This window comes from Pocillopora verrucosa, chromosome 6, assembly GCF_036669915.1.
Source record: "Pocillopora verrucosa isolate sample1 chromosome 6, ASM3666991v2, whole genome shotgun sequence".
Lineage (NCBI taxonomy): Eukaryota > Metazoa > Cnidaria > Anthozoa > Scleractinia > Pocilloporidae > Pocillopora > Pocillopora verrucosa.
Genome location: NC_089317.1, coordinates 24,374,811 through 24,391,365, shown reverse-complemented (window position 1 = coordinate 24,391,365; position 16,555 = coordinate 24,374,811). Strand labels below are relative to the sequence as shown.

At 38.0% G+C, this 16,555-nt stretch overlaps 1 protein-coding gene and 1 non-coding gene across 4 annotated transcripts; one reads left to right on the top strand and one right to left on the bottom strand.

Moving 5' to 3' along the window:
- The first annotated feature begins 1,899 nt into the window (after window positions 1-1,899).
- LOC131798218 (alpha-1,3-mannosyl-glycoprotein 4-beta-N-acetylglucosaminyltransferase C-like) lies at window positions 1,900-16,172 on the top strand. Of its 3 annotated transcripts, XM_066168516.1 has the most exons (6): window positions 1,900-2,084; window positions 4,702-4,758; window positions 12,615-12,665; window positions 13,103-13,144; window positions 13,740-13,892; window positions 14,267-16,172. In XM_066168516.1, the coding sequence occupies exons 1-6, from the start codon at window positions 1,943-1,945 to the stop codon at window positions 15,406-15,408; spliced, it is 1,587 nt and encodes a 528-aa protein (XP_066024613.1). In that variant the 5' UTR covers window positions 1,900-1,942; the 3' UTR covers window positions 15,409-16,172. The 3 variants fall into 3 exon arrangements, with proteins under 3 accessions (XP_066024613.1, XP_058971854.2, XP_058971855.2); XM_059115871.2 differs by lacking the exons at window positions 1,900-2,084; window positions 4,702-4,758 and adding an exon at window positions 8,475-8,832; XM_059115872.2 differs by lacking the exons at window positions 1,900-2,084; window positions 4,702-4,758; window positions 12,615-12,665; window positions 13,103-13,144 and adding an exon at window positions 8,475-8,832.
- Trnai-gau (transfer RNA isoleucine (anticodon GAU)) lies at window positions 5,430-5,502 on the bottom strand. The gene has a single exon. It is a non-coding gene; the product is annotated as a tRNA-Ile (tRNA).
- Window positions 16,173-16,555: the final 383 nt, after the last annotated feature.

Genomic DNA, 16,555 nt, shown 5'->3' with positions numbered 1-16,555 from the left:
AACCCAAGCTCCAGCTGTGAGATGATCATCTTGTGCAATAACAGTCATGGCGGAATTATAAGAGTTTGTATGGTAATATTTACGACCGCTCTAATGAATTAAAAAATAGGTCAGATTCTCAATAAAAAATACCTCACCTTACTTCCACAACGTATCACTTGTTATCTGACCGCTTACTTCGATGAAAAGATCCCATTTTAGCGAGTTGTCCATTTCGAGGTTTTCAACGTACATAAGAAAAGCCCGAGGCTGAACACTCCATTTCCGAACGCCCGATCCGAGAAGCGAAAAATCCCAGCTCAAAATGACTGGGCGGCCAAAAATCCAACGCAGAATCCAAGTACATATACTGTAGTTTCATTTCAATTCACTACAAACTCAATCTTCCTCGTGCAACCGACGCTAAAGCCGCAGTTTGCTTCAAAAATTTCCAGTTTAGAGGTGTCTAACAGCCCGCGTACACATCAACCTTGACACACGACAGCGTAAATACTAAACCATGGAACGACCTAAAACCACCTAAAACCACCTACAACCACCTCAAAAAAATCTACAGCCACTCGCAAACTATCTAACACCATCTAAAACAAGGCATAAATGTCTAAAATAAGGCGAGACGACAACATGTAACGTACATGAAATACGAGAATCGAACGAAACCTCCACCTCCCACTGAAATCTTACTCTCCCTGGTCCCATGTATAATCAACCATCTCACGAAATGGAATGAGAGAGCAAGCCAATTATATATTTTTATTACCTCAGTAGTAAAAGACTTAAAGAACTTTACAAGCAGACATTTTGGTTCACGTTTCATTTGATTACGTAATGGTCCAAGGTAGTGTTTAGTATAGTGCCAAGTTACGGTGTTGTCCCCGGCGAGGCGCAGTTTAAAAAGGAGGTGGGGCCACCAAGCTGGTTTTCAACGGTCGTGTGTCAAGGTTGATGTGTACGCGGGCTAGGGGGCTCACGCGTCTCGAATGACGCCCAAGACTTTGTCCATCCGTAGGGGTTCACGCGTCTTTAACGACGAATATGGTGCAGCAGTAAGACAAAGGACAGTGTGACAAGAAACAATAATGGCTAAGCACGGAACATTGCTAGAGTTTCTTTATCAACGCCACTTCGAAGTTGGTGACCAAGTTACAGTCTGTTACAGGCCACACGTGACTGACTGATTAAACATTCCAATAGAATCTTTAAACTTTTAGGTCTTAGTTCGCAAATGGAAATGTTAGATCAGGGATTTTCGATGAAACGTTCCAGAGCTATAGCTTTTTGCGACCGCAAAATTGCAATCTTATGGAGGACTTAAATGCGAATTTCCTTAATTTAACTGGGCTCCATTACCAGCTGCTGAGTCCGCAGAGACCACGCTCGAGGTCCTCGAGAGGGCAGCTGAAATAAAGCCTATAATTTAAGCAGATACTAGAAGATACGAATGCCAAGTCCATGGCATTCACAGATACTGTGATGAAATTAGTGTAGTTATGCTCCACTTGTCACCACTGCATCGGATCGATAAGGGTTTTAATAACAGGGATGTGAAAATGTATCGGTTTTGACAGTTTTGCGTGCGGTTTTCGATTTTGATAGAATTTTTTCGATTTTTCGGTTTTGGATGATTTTTTCTACGGTTTTGCGGTTTCTAATAGGCCCCAATGCCCCCTCATAAAAGGAATCATAAATGTTCATGATCTCACTTCAAGTAGCGATAAATCAGGACAATAAGAGTGAAATTACCCCATTTGAACTCAAGTTTTAAGGCGAGGGAAACACAAGATAAGTCACTGTCCCAGTTACAGAAATATGTTTGTTTAGTCACACAAGCATTGCACGGTAAGCTTGTTGTGTGACCTGGCAGCTGGCTATTTGTTGCTTAGGTCATGTGAAGAAGGAAGTCTTGTTGTGCTGCACCGTACATTTCTAACGATAGTTAACGATGCGCACCGGGCGGTTTGTGTTGCGGCGAATTTACAAGATGTTTTTAGCATTAATATTCCTGACGACATGTTGCCAGTTTGTGATTTACATCCTTCCTTATTCTGAGAGAAACAACGAAAATAAGTGTGTCTGCGAAATGGGTAAGTAATGGCATCATCTCTAATTTTGGTTCTCATTGGCGACTTAACGACGAAACAAGAAATTTTATCAATCGAAAAGCACTATATATCATTACGATCACTTTTGTTATGTTTCTGGCGGAAACCAAGCTTTCGCCCCTTCGCAGTTATAAAATTGTTGAATTGTTGTTGTTGTTAAATTTCATTTCAAATACGGCTCCTTACACATAATATGCTCAACATTATTTCGACCACAAATGCTTATTGGAAACAAGTGTGGTTACACCGGGGAATAAGTGTACCTGTGTGTAGTGTACTTTAATTCGCCTTCTTTGTTCAGGCTGAAATAAGCATCAGAATAGTTATAAGTACAAAAGCGCGGGGACACTTTGAAACAGCGGCGATGATTACAAACAGACCATCCGGCTTGACATCTGCTACAATAGAGAGCGCACGAATAAAAAATCCTGTTTCCACACTTTGGAACTTCGATTGCAGAACTGATCTAAGCCATTGTGGTTGTTTTGTTCTTTAATGATTTTCATCGATCAAACTGTATCAGCTTTTATTCAAATTAACCAAGGTAACCGAAAGAAAGTACAATCATATCATTTTACCTTAAAGTACCTTGCAGTTTAACCCCTAAAGTCCCAATAACCTCAAACAAAATTGTCTCAAAAAATTATCACAACAATTCCTTAATTTAGCGTAGTCAGCGAGAGCTACGCTTTCTCGAGGGTTCAACTTCATTCAGTATCATGAAGAAAACTGTTAATTCCACTACCAGTACCATTAAAATATGTTAATGAACTTAAGTAAACAACATGCGACAGGAACAAAGAAAACATAACCTGAAATAGATGGACTCTGGTCTCCGCTCTTTTTCACGAGGAAAGGAAGCGCAATTTAAAGTAGAGATGAACAAAGCGGCCAAGAATGTAAATAATCACGTACTCTCTCATAAAATGCTAGATTCCTAAGGTGAAATTGCACCTTCAAACGGACTCAAAAAAAATCATTCGTTTACATGACAATATCTAAGCGTTTTGTCTCCTTACAAGCGTCTCTTTCAAACGAACAATGACAGCAACTGCTGAACTCGCTTGGGACTCAGAACAAGAAGCTTCTTTGAACCGCATAAATTTGTTTTCATGCTATTGGTTGTATTTTTTTAAACATTACCGTCTAAAAAAATCCTTAAATGTTCTAGAAATTCTCAAATTTTTGGGATATCCCGTTTGATTCTAAAAATCCTTAAAAATTTCCGGATTTTTGTAGCCCTATTTCGCATTAACAATGCCTCGCCGGCATATTTGAAGACTGCTGCGTTTTGTAATTCTCATCATTTCCCTTAATTTCCGAGAAACCACTAGGCTGCGCCTCTGGTTTTTACTATCATGTCTTTTCTACGATCTTTAAGCCTCAATTGAAAAAAAGCGTATTGAAAAAAATTTTGGTCGATTACTTTCTGCATAACAAACTCGCCAAACTTGACAAATTAAGAAACTTGAACACCGATGCAGGAAGTTCATTTATATGATTGTACATCCAAAGTAAGTCCGCAGATTTCGTCCAAAATAGGACGGAAGCAATATCGCTCGGAAAAAGACGCTACCCGCCATAATTTTCCCCTTCAGTCCGAGTTTAAAGTCTCGTGCCTCTTTCGTTCGTGTGACTCGCGCGTGACTCAGAATAGTAACCTGGTAACCGTGCGACCAAACCATACAAGCCACCGCGCCTGCTGTTATATAATCCTCAGAAAAGTCTTCAGTTAACCTACTCTTCATTAAGATGGCAGACCTTACGTTCACAAGACTGATCCCAAGGACTACCTTTTGCTCATGCGCATCGTCTCCATATTTCTTCAAAACATTTGGTTCGATGGACTCGTATCCAGATCCTTCCGTGAAAGGAATAGCACCCACACACGTCACTTTTTCCTTTGACGTTTGGTTACATGAAACTCTTTACTCCCTAGCATCAGTATGCTAGTTCTCCCTACTTTCCTCTCAACATTTTCTAAGCTACTTACGAGGAGAACTTGTTTAACGATCATTGTTACATGGGTGGTAAAGTGAGGAGACATTATATCCTTATCACTCCTAAGTCTTAAGGGTTAAAGAGTTAAATGGTGAAGTTTGCGGCTTGTCCGTTAAAATCTACCAAAGTACATTATGGGTGGCTTGAAGTTGTTGTTGTTCGTTCTTTTATGAAAAATCTATGCAGCTGTGCAACAAGCTGATGGAATACTGATCCATTGTTTATGGAACCACAAATAAATGCTTGCACGAAGCTCTGTGAATTTCGTTCATTTCATTTCAATTTTCTCTTTACCTGACGCAGCACCATCGATCCTTTCAACCGAGAAATATAACCGGCTTGGCCCAAACCCCGCCATGTACCCATAGCGGTTTAATGCATGTAAACGTTAGTTTGGGCGCCGATCAATGTCCAACTCGAGCTGGGCAATATAGAGAGACATTATAAAACACGAACGTCTACGAAGATAAAGTATCGATAATGTTCATTTTAAGACGGATTTGTAGAAAAATTACACTTAGGCTCAAAGCAAAAGTTTTGACGTTACTTATAGTGGGCACCATTCTGATTGCACATTTCTTTCTTCTTGATCGAATAGGACAGTTTGAACAATCAGAAAGCCGAGATGACACAAACAAGCGTGCTGCTAACATTGGTAAGTAACAATGAACTCTAAATTGCAAATTTCCATAGCCAGATACAAAATTATCATTGCAAAATTCGTCGCCGAATAAAATTCAGGCAGTTTCGCAGCCGTACGCCTTCACAAAATCATTTACTCACTAAACATGACTGGAACGTCATCAGAGAGGAAGACAAAGGCTCTAGAAACGCTTCTTTCCTCGGCCAGAAGGTTTCTTATATATCCAAACTTTCAGAACTGAATATAACTTCAAATCTGGAAAAATTGTTCCTTCATGAGACCAATGTGACAAAAAAATTTGAAACGGGCCGACAGATTAGGCTGCGAGGACTGAATTGTTGAGCAAAAATAAGCTTACAAGTTGCCTCTCATCAATTTTTACTTGTTAACAACCACATGTGCCACATGTAGGTGAGCCGATATGATGAGTACATTGTACTTTGGCAAATCTGTACCAGAAACTTTTTCATCTCGTCGACTCAATGCTGCTGTACAATTAATTACCGATCATACTTCCGAGTAGTCACAAACGTTTCACGTTAGTCAAGATGATTTAATCGAACGGTTGTGAATATATGGAAGTCATATATTTGAACTGCGGTTAAAGACGTGAATATGAAAGCGATCTTCGCAGTAATGAACACTACTTAAGTAGTGGTGAGGAGAAGGCCTGAAAAAAATTCAGGCCTGTACGGGACTTAAACCCATGACCTATGCGATATCAGTGCAGTGCTCTACCAACTGAGCTAACAAGCCAACTGGGAACTGGGAACTGGGAACTGGCTACTGTGTTGGTTCCAAATAAACCCGTGAAGTGGTGAATAAACGGTTGTGAATATATGGAAGTCATATATTTGAACTGCGGTTATAGACGTGAATATAAAAGCGATCTTCGCAGTAATTAACACTACTTAAGTAGTAGTGAAAAGAAGGCCTGAAATCTTAATCGTTCCGTCAATTTATTTGTTTCTAACATTACTTTTGTTATCTCTTCCAAAAAGATTGTTTCCATTCCACTGGTTGCTTTTCTCTAAAATCAGTTTTTGCTAGCGGTTCAAAATTTATGAAATTCTCAGAAAACATTGCATATTCAAAGTTCCTTGTAAAGTTTTGCTTATATTCAAAAGTTTGGTCCCAATTTTCTCAATTTCGTGATTTGAAAAATGGGACCTAACTTACACTTTGCAATTTAAGATTTGTCAGTCGGCGGTTATGTCTGGAAAGCTCCAAATTTTTCTGTGTCATTTAATTAAGAAAAGTCGATCCGTGTAGTTTGCGTGAGAAGTTTCGAAAGTCAAAATTTGCACTTTAGCAGATTCAATAGCTTTCGAGTTACTAGTCTATATTTGCATCATGAGATTAATCAGCAGGTTTGAAGGTTAAAATTTTGTGTTGAGAGTTCCGATCGTGCCGAGCTGTCGTTGTTTCTAAAATAACATTACCTCTTGATAAAGTTCTGTTATAAAATCATCTTATATTTCCAAGGGAGGTGCAATCGAAGTTGCTACCGAGCCACTATTTTTTGTTCATCATCGATGTTTAGTGTTTAAAAATATCGAAATATTGTTTCGATGACTTAATATTTTCACAGCGCGCAGTGAACCCATATATATATATATATATATATATATATATATATATATTTCTTATCAGACACTTCAGGCGTTTTCGTATGTAGTATCGCTGAGTATTTTTACGAGTTTTTCTGTGTTTTGACGAGCCCATAGGCGAGTCAAAATACAAACAACGAGGAAAAATACAAAGCAATACTACACACCAAAACGGCTAATCTATCATCCAATACTTTTGATGCACTTCTTTTAAGGCAGGAAAAGGGAAGCAAACAGAGAAGCGGTTGGTGACAGGTCTTGCGTAATGCTCGCGTCGGATTGGCTCATGAGACGTCAACTTGTCACATAAGGTTTCAAAACGATTCAACGTCGAATTTTATTTTCGATCGTTGGGAAAACAGATTTGTATTACACCAGTATGGGGCTATGTGGAAATTTTACCGCGGTTTTTTAAAACATTTAACGATAAAAAATTGCGATAAAACATTTCGTAAAAGCATATTAAAAATATGTTGACGACCTTTCGACGTTTGGCTAACGTCATTATCAAGTCAAAGAGTGAAAGATAAAAAATGTTTAAACACTAAAAAGATAATAGATAATGGAATGTTCCGTTTGAAGCCAGCTTAAATTCTTTTATTTTCAAGTTCACTCCCCGTATAAGTGAGAATTGTTTTTCGAACTTAACAAAGGAACAAGCTGGTAATTTAGTGTTAACAACTGGGTTGAAAACGTAAATTAGCCATCGTAAAGGGTAAAAAAGCTGACGTTTCGAGCGTTAGCCGTTCGTCAGAGCGATATCGTTAAAAACGTCAGCTTTTTTACCCTTTACGGTGGCTAATTTACGTTTTCAACCCAGTTTACCCCTTTATTCAAAGGAACAAGCTGTTTAATTGACAAGGTAAGAAAGAAAGATTACGAACAAGATAGAAGCTTTGTTATCGAGTTTTGCAGATACCTTTTCGCGATCGATTTGCATCGGCTTTCATCGAGAGCATAAAAGTCTCTTATTATGATGAGCAATCTGCGCGAAATAAATGAGTTATCACACAGGTTTTTTGAAGAGTATCTATAGTGGATCTTATCATCTCTGTTTTTTCCTGCTTAAAGTTTTAAAACTATACAGGAAGCCTTAAAAGTTATCGTATTACCCGCATCTTCTATAACCCGTACCAACAACTGTTTGTGGAAAAATTAACAGAATACCTGCGGGTAACTGGCCGGAAATTACAGTAATTATTAATGATTTTTTTTTCTCAGAACGTGAGTAGGCAATATTTTTCAAATCTTGCGATCTGATCGATTCCGTGACCATATTGACTACATATTTAGCAAAAATATAAATATAATGGCTAAGATAAAACGTCATGTCTCAAAAGCAACACTTATTAGTTTGTAGCATTCTCTTGTATATCCTTGTACACTATGGGGAAATAAGTATAATGTTCTACTGTCTCAAATCGTAAAATTACAAAACAAAACGGTTCGTATCATAAATGATGTTCCTTTAATGGATAAATAACTCTACACTACGTATCCCTAAGTCTTTTGAAATTTCCTGATATTGTTAAACTGAAAGCATGTTTGAATTTTTATGATTCATTTCCACAATGAAAAGTTTCCTGCTATACCTGCTTTACTCGTATCTGAGCTACAACTTCAATACCCGCGATGCATCATCTAATCAAGTAGTCATACCCTCTTTTTTAACTAATTTCAAGAAATTCTGCTCGAGCGTTGTTGGAAGATTCTTTTGGAATAGTATTCCGCAATTAATCAGATACAAACCATGTAAAAAGATGTTTAGAAAAGCACTTTTACGCTGGTACCTTGCTCAAAACTAATAAAACGTCATCTCTTTGACAATTTACTGAGCTATTTTTTATAAGTTTTCCTTTACCTACAACTAAAAATTACAAGTTTTTTTGTTATACTGACGTAACTTAAGGGGCTCAATGATTGTTTCTTTAAACGTGCCAACTCCTCTCCTTCCGTCCTATATTTAATGTGACCTAATTTAAGTGGTGTCATTTTGTATTGTAAGTCTTCTTTCCTTGAAAAATTTTTATTTTTTTTTACTTACATTTTCACCTTGTATCTAATTCTGTATTCTAATTCTGTATAAATAAGTATATAAATGCTCGTACAAAAATCATTAATTTATCCCCCTGGGAGAGAGAGAGAGGGACATATTTGCATGTCATGACTTAGCAAGGAAGGAACAGTTGAAGCGAGACCGCACAGGTGTTCTCTCTTAATTGATATTTCAACATCAGCAAGCGCAAGTCTTTATCTTGAAACTCGAGCGTCAAGGAGAGTAGAGCCAAAGAGATGTTTACAATGAGACGAAGTTTTCGTCGAATCAACCGGCGAAAGTTTGTTGTACGAGTATTGGTATTGATTATCGCGAGCACGTTTTTCATAGGAAATTTTATTCAATATGGACGCACACGACAACAACAACACATGCAACCTCAGAGAGAGAGTAAGACAGAAAAATGCGACTGTAAGATCGGTAAGTGACTATGGATCTTAGATATAAAAGAAATTCACGGGTCAAACAAGAGAATGACCTCCGCCGTGCAGTGAAACCCACGTAGCAACCAAGATTTTCATGACTTGTTTACCGCAACCAAGCGAAAACTAGTTTCTAATTCAGTTAAGTTATCGAAATATCGAGCCACTTCGGTGGGAAATTTCAAATGAACTGACCGTCAAACTTGATGTATCGTTTATAGGCAATGGATTCGGCAGTCCAGATCGAAAAGCGAAAATAGCCGGCCTTATTGCTTGATAATAGTTTGTCCTGCATACCATGAGTTTGTAGATGAGAGCACTTTACCAGACTATGGATGAATGATACATGATATTAAGCAAATAAGTGTAATCAGAAAGCTACATTCCTTGTCTGAAAGTGTCACAATTTCCTCACAGCCCCATACTACGTTATGCATTTAGTTCTTGGATAGAGAAAACGATGACGAAAAAAAACAGATTTGTTTTACAATAGTATGGGGCTATGCGGAAATTTTATCATTGGACTGAGTGGAGTGCAATTTGGGCTGAAATCATACGCGTGAATTCATAATCGAAGAAGCGTGCAGAGCAATTTTGATTTGTAAGCACAAATATGATTTCAGACCAAAATTGCACGTCACGAGGTTCAATTACCACTTTATTACATCCAGTTTGAAATCGCCCAAATACATGACTTGGTCAGTTAAAATATTTTATTGATGCAGTACTGAGCCAATTTGAAATTAAAATAAGAGTTTTGGAAACAAAAATTGCAAAATTTGCCACATGATACTCTTTGTCTTTCATTTTCCTGCAGTTTGATTGGTTACTTTAAACAAGCCTAGAAATCTGATTGATTGTTTTGTTTTTAGTGTAGCCTCCTCATTGGCAGGGAAAAAGATATGATTTGAAAAAAAAAAAATGGTGCAATTTGTGAATAAATCCCACCAATTAGAGCCAATCAGATTACAGGGACCACCAGTGATTTAAAAATGGGTGTAACAAAGATTACTTATTCCACAGAGGGTGAAGTTTGATAAATCCACACAATTGTTCTGTGCCAAAAATTGCACGAGAAAGTGCCTGTCATTGTGCGTTTAGATGGAAATTTGCATCTTCAATTGTGAAGGTTTGAATAAGCATATTGTTAACTGCGAGTAATAGTCCATTTTACAGTTATTTGCTTGGTTGCCAAGCCATTGAACAGGAGTGAGGCTCTGGGTGACCTTGTTTTGATACAAACCTTGCTGCTTTTCAAGTGCAAATTACTTTGTTATCATGTTAACTATAGATACTGGTCTCTATCACAACAAGGTCACCTTCAGCTTCACTCCAAATCAAAGGCTTGGCAACTAAGTTCACAACTGTAAAATGGCCCATTGATTATAGCAGTTTGAGTGTGATTTGTGCGAAAAGTTTAGTTTTAATTTTTATTTTAAATTTAAGTTAAAAATGAACTCCAATCTCTATTTCAAATTAGCCTAGGAAAAGGGAACCAATTTTTGGGAGGGGGGGGGGGGCTGGCATCAGTGTTTGTGATGGCCTGATCACGATTTTCTTTTTCATGCAAGTCAATGCTCAGTGTAATCGATTGTCTATCAGGAAACTTTGCAAACCTCCATATACTCGATATTAATTCAAATGGCTCTCTTTCTTAAAAACATTGTGTGGCCTTTTTGCTAGCAGCCATGAATTAACATAAGTGTGTGTTTCACAACATTTCAGCTGGTAATTTTTGCAAAACCACTATTTCTTATAATTGAATTATGGTTTACTAAAAATCATACCACTAAATGTGAATAGAGAACTGGCAAATAACTTCACACTCGTTTGCACATAAATGACATCATACCAAGGTTTACAGGTATGTAGTCATTTAAAAAGGTAGATGGCAAACTCTAGACAACTGTAGCTTGACATTTCGAAAAAATGTTTCCAAACATGAAAGAAAATGGAGACCTTAGAAAGTAACCTAGTAACCTGGCCACACTTTACTGACTTCCCAGCCATCAAATTTATTTGGCAGCTTCCTAAAGTTCTCAAGCACCCACTACTTCGTACTACGTGATTCGTTTAGTGGGAATTTGAAGCCATATGTATATATATGTGGGTGAGTCGTCAATTGAACAAGATTCAAAATAGCCTCAATCACACTTGAGAAAATTTTAAAGGTTAGGTTATTCACAGGAATCTAAAAAAGAATCAGTGTCATAATTTCACATGTACTTTTCCAAGATGGAAATAAAATTTTATGATTCCTGGTGAATAGCTATTCTTAACTGAACATGTAGAGAATGCAATTAGTATCCCTATCGCATGGCTGGCAGTGATAGGCATCAGAATCCAGAATTCGCTTCATATTACCCACAGGCGCTGCCTGCTACATAACAGATATGCAATAATGACCGAGCATGAGGTCAAAATGGCTGGATCCTAGCCTCGTTCTTTTTTGTGTTTTTATGGATCCCGACTTTGATCTGGTCTATAATCATAATCAAAGGGCACCTTTGGCCAATTCACGGATAAAGTATTAAAGAGATATATACTTGTGAAGTTGCTATCTGTAAACTAAGGTGTTAAAAAGATAGAAAGTAGAACCATTGTAATTATAGAAATTATAGTACTTGAGTATGCGATGGAAACCCTGAACTAATATTTAAGTGGTAGAAATGGCAAAGAGTGATGAAGCAAAATATCGCGCATAATCACTCCAGGCTGACAATAGCCATTCCACCTTGCACTGCTTCTACCGTGGTTGCAGCATTCCCACATGCGTAAAGTCCTTGTAACTTATGGTAAACACACGCATGTCACACCAAAAACCCGCTTGAAGCAGAAGAGGCCGATTACTCGCAATTTCTCGTAGCTTTGAATTTCCCTTTTGTTTTTCAGTACACGCATATGCTTGTATTTTTTTTACACGGTTGCGATAGAAATTAATTGGAAAAGCATTCCTTGAATTAGGAAGTCGTAGTGTGTTTTGAGTGAAAAAGATCGTCAAGTGATCAAAACAACATCTCGTGCTTGGCAACGACTTGTAGAAACCGATCATATTTTATTTTTACCATCAAAACAGTCACGTTTGCATAGAAAAACAACAAAACGAGACGACCATAACGGAAAGACCGAAATTGGCGTAGCTGCTGAGAGAAATAAAGCTGTAAATCAACATTTTTTTTTCAAGTCATGGGTACATGTTTCTGTGGGAATTTCCATCTGAACAGCTTATTTGAAGATAGAAAAAAAACATCTATCTTATATATTAAACAAGCTAAAAATATTCTCAAAAAAAAAAACAAAAAAACAATTTCAAATTCTTAACAGCTTGTTCTGTCACTCACAAACTCTTCGTGACTAGTCGTTATGTTTAGCGCATGGCCGATTCGAAGACACTTTAAAGTTGGTCTTTAAGTTAATCATAGCACTAATCAGAACATTCGAGGTCAATCTCAATTTAGTAAATGTCGAAACAGCCGTGTAAAGACAATATCGCAACGATCGATGCAATCACGATGGCGCCAGGACTTCGGACTTCTCCGGATAGATAGATCTCGAGTTCGGAGCCTACTAATTACGACTAATTACGAAGAGTTCACGTCAATTTGCATATCCCAAAGTGCCCCGCAACAACTCGTTTCTACGCTATCGCGTATCCACGAGTAAAACGAGAAAAGGAAAAAGAAGCCATTTTGACTTCACACTTGGTCAAAACACATAATATAGAACTGGTTTGTATTTTTATTTGTTTATTTGTTTTGTTGTGCTTTTTTTCATCAATAGGAAACCAAACTAAACATCTCCCTTCCAGCATTGAAGTCCCTGTTGAAAAGGGTACGTATTTTGATTAAGACCGCCACTTAATTTTGCTCTTCTCTCTTTGCTGCTGTCACTCCCTCTTATTATAAAACTACAAAACTAGATGTTTGGCTATTTGGCGATGCAGTGCCTCAGTAAGTAACCAACGTTTTGGAGTAACTATGACGCCATACTCTGAGCAACTAAAAAGTTCTCTTAAGACAATTTCATTGTTGAGGCAAATAAACATTATAATAGAAATGATGGTCAGTATTCTGAGAATCACAGTACTCGCGTGTCAAGTTTGTCTCAAATCCAATCAGACTTCCTACGAGTGTAAGTATTCTTGTTGTCGTTTGAGCCTGCTAATGGCGAGCACAGTTGGGCTGCTCGATATTGTTTACAAAAATAAATGTTCGGTTTTCTTATCTTGTTGTTATTTTTATTTTTTCCTCGTTCATTATAAAACAAAGCTGACCATCGCTATCCCAGCAGTGCGTTTCCTACTACAAAGGGTACGTATCATCCTTACTTTTTATTTTTTCAACCATCACGGAGGCTAATGCCTTCTCAAGTTTTCTCCACATAATTTCGTGCAGAAAATTTGTCATTTTTCATATAAAATCTATGAGTGCTATTCGCCGGGCTGTCTTTTTTCCTTCGTTTCCTTCTTTTTCACTGGATAATTTGGAGGTATTTGAAGATGCTGTGTTCGTTAAATCTAACCACACTTATTGCTTCAATTTCTGTGTTACCTTGGTGTTGCATCCGTTATTTTGTTTCTACTACGCATGTCCCAAAGGCGTTTCTTGAAATCGAATTGCAAGAAGGATAAGTTTAATGATAGATGTAATTGAGTGTACGGAAAATGACGATCTTAAGCAGTGCCGGATGTCGTAGTTGGTGGGATTCCGCGCACACAAAAAACCTATTCTCACCCCAGTTGAGTGAAACACAGTAGCATCAGCTCTTTAATAATTTATTTTTCAGTATCTTACTCAGAGCGTATGCTTGATGGACGACATTGCTAAGATGCGCGTACCGTGAAGGATTCGCGATAGCAAAGCCCAGAATTTGATTTAGTTATTTCCTTTCCATTTTTCTTGATAGAATCAAGAAACCTTGGTGACATCAACGGTTCCGTGGTGAATGAAAGCGAGCATTTATGGAGTCCTGACAAAGCTAGTCATTCTCTTTGTCCCAGCAGTGAATACATGAGAAGTTCAGGGGTAAATAAACTCGGGCGATATCCTTCTGCAAAAAGTACGTATATGTTAGGATCAGTCGACTTAAATAATCCATTTGATACAAATTTTTTTACAACGTAGAATATCACTTTCGGAGATTGTCTTCAGTATTTTCATTTGAAAATGATGCTTTTTGCTATGAGTGGTGGTTTCAGGAATTGGCTGGTGTCAAAAATTGCCATTTCAGAGACTATTTCTTCTTAGGCTGGTATCACTAAAACTCGCAAAAATGTTTCTTGCCAAGTTTCGACTTAAGCCACAATTCAACCAAGAGGATTTTTAACTGATTTTCATGGAAATTTATATCTGCTACAAGGAAGGACTACAAATTGGATCTTGGTAGCTAAAGCTTTCAAATTGACTCAAGAGTTCCCTCTCGTTTACTTTCAGAGCACATGACGATTGGTTTAACGACAATAACCAGACCTAATGGAGTAAACTATCTTTCCGAAACGATCCAAAGTTTATTGGACAACATGAATGACGAAAACAGAAAGCAGACATATATAGTTGTATTTCTCGCAGACTTTGATAAAGGAGCGAAGCAGGTTACCATAACCAACCTTTCAAAGCTCTTTCACAAAGAAGTGGAAGACGATATTTTGCATGTAATCGAAACATCGCCAAAATATTACCCCCAGCTTACGAACCTAAAGAAGAAATTTGGAGATTCAAAGACCAGAATCTACTGGCGTTCAAAACAAAACATAGATTTCGCATTTCTTATGTGTTATTGCCACGAACTTTCTAACTTCTACCTTCACGTCGAAGATGACGTCAAAGCATCCCCGAGTGTATTTCATAAGCTGCAAGGATTTATTTCATCTCAAAAAAAGGCTTGGCCAATACTTGACATCTCTTTCATGGGTCATACTGCAAAAGTTTATCACTCAGAGGATCTCAGGAGTATAGCGTCTTATTTCTATCTTTTGTACGCTGAAATGCCAGGCGATTGGCTAATAAGACATTGGCGTATAGTTAAAGTTCCTGACAATGCACAATTGATTTTACCAGTGGCTTCTTTTTTTCAACACCATGGTGTAAAGTCATCTCTAAAAGAAAAGAGTTGGCCGGTTAACGCTACTTATGATAGATATTTTGATGTACACGATCATAAATATTGGGGAAGAAACCCCTCTGCAAAAGTTTCCTCGTCGATAAAACCCAATAAAGGGAAACCTCAAGATGCTTACGAAGGTGGCTCTGGATACTTTTGGGGAAGAAACGTTAAGCGCGATGACCAGGTGACTGTACAGTTCAATTCTGTCGTTAATGCAAGCAAAGTGTTTGTAGATACTGGCTCAAATCTAGCTATGAAGGATTTTCTGAGGTTTGGTGTCTTACAAGCAAGCTTCAGTGTCTCTGGTACAAGCTCGTCGTCATGTGGAAAGTTTGACACAGTTGTCTCATTTAGAGATGGCAGAGCTCAAGCTACTTTCAACAAAAAGATTGATTGTTTACGAATTTTGGTTACCAATGATCAAAATGAGTGGCTGTTTCTGAGGGAAATAGACGTTTGGGAAGCGAAATGATAAGCAAATATACAATTTGAAAAGTTAGAAATGGAGCGTAGCTAAAGACCAAGCAACCACTCCTCACGTGATCGATGATGTGAGGAGTGGTCGCTTAGTCTCCCAAATTCGAGGCTTGTCGACGGAAGGCAACTTTGACGAAAATGGATGTTTAATCGACTTTTGTGTCTTGGGAAGTTTTTCGAAGAACCACTCAGAAAGTAATAGAAATGCTACGTACGTCTTCATTAATGAGTAAGACTTCAAAGATGATCGAATTCATACAAGGTTGTAACCTTGTAAAAGTTAGGAAATGGAGCGTGTAAGGTAGAGCGTTAGGTTGTAACTTTTTTGGATTTTTAAAGAAATATTTTACGAAGGCAGACATATTTCAGATTAAAGACAGGTTTTATATGGCCGTGTTTAGATAAGGCCAAAAGAACATAAAGAAACTCCTATTTTTCAGTTGATTTTGGAAAGTTTCTGCTTGTAGACTGAAATTCGTATTTGTAAATTTTCGATTAAAACACTTTCGCCATATTTGAACTCTATGCTTATACCGATGACTAGTTATAGCCCCATCGAATCAATCAGCAAGTAACAACATTTCTCGTACGGTTAACATTCTGTAGCTCGTGCCCTCATCTCCTGTTCCAGGCAACGCAATTTGCACTCTCTAGTTACGCCTTATTTCTGGCCACAACTTGTCGGCGGAATCTCTGTTAGGTGATGAGCTTGGGTTAAATAAGTAATCCACACCTTAGAGAAAGATGTTGTCGTCTTGTCACGAGCTTGGGAAAAAGAAAAGATTCTGAGTCCCCATGAGAAATCGAACCCCGGACCTTCGGGTTCTGCGCTCCGATGCTCTACCAATGAGCCCCAGAGACTCCATGGTGAGCAAGGTCTATTACGAAGTTCCTATGACACGTGTCTGGCATACTACTAGGATCAGCAATGTCGATAGCGTAATGTCTGTAAACAGAAATGTGAGAAATGGTGAGTTTTGGGCTCGGTAAAGAAATAGAGAAATCCATACCCTGTTAAACGATGATAATAGATGAGAGAGGGCAGGCGAGTAATTTCAGATTTGCTGAGAGTGTAACGCAAGGCCGATTTAAAATTACGAGCGCCATTTCCTTTAAAATGTTCGGATCACTCGCAGTATCTA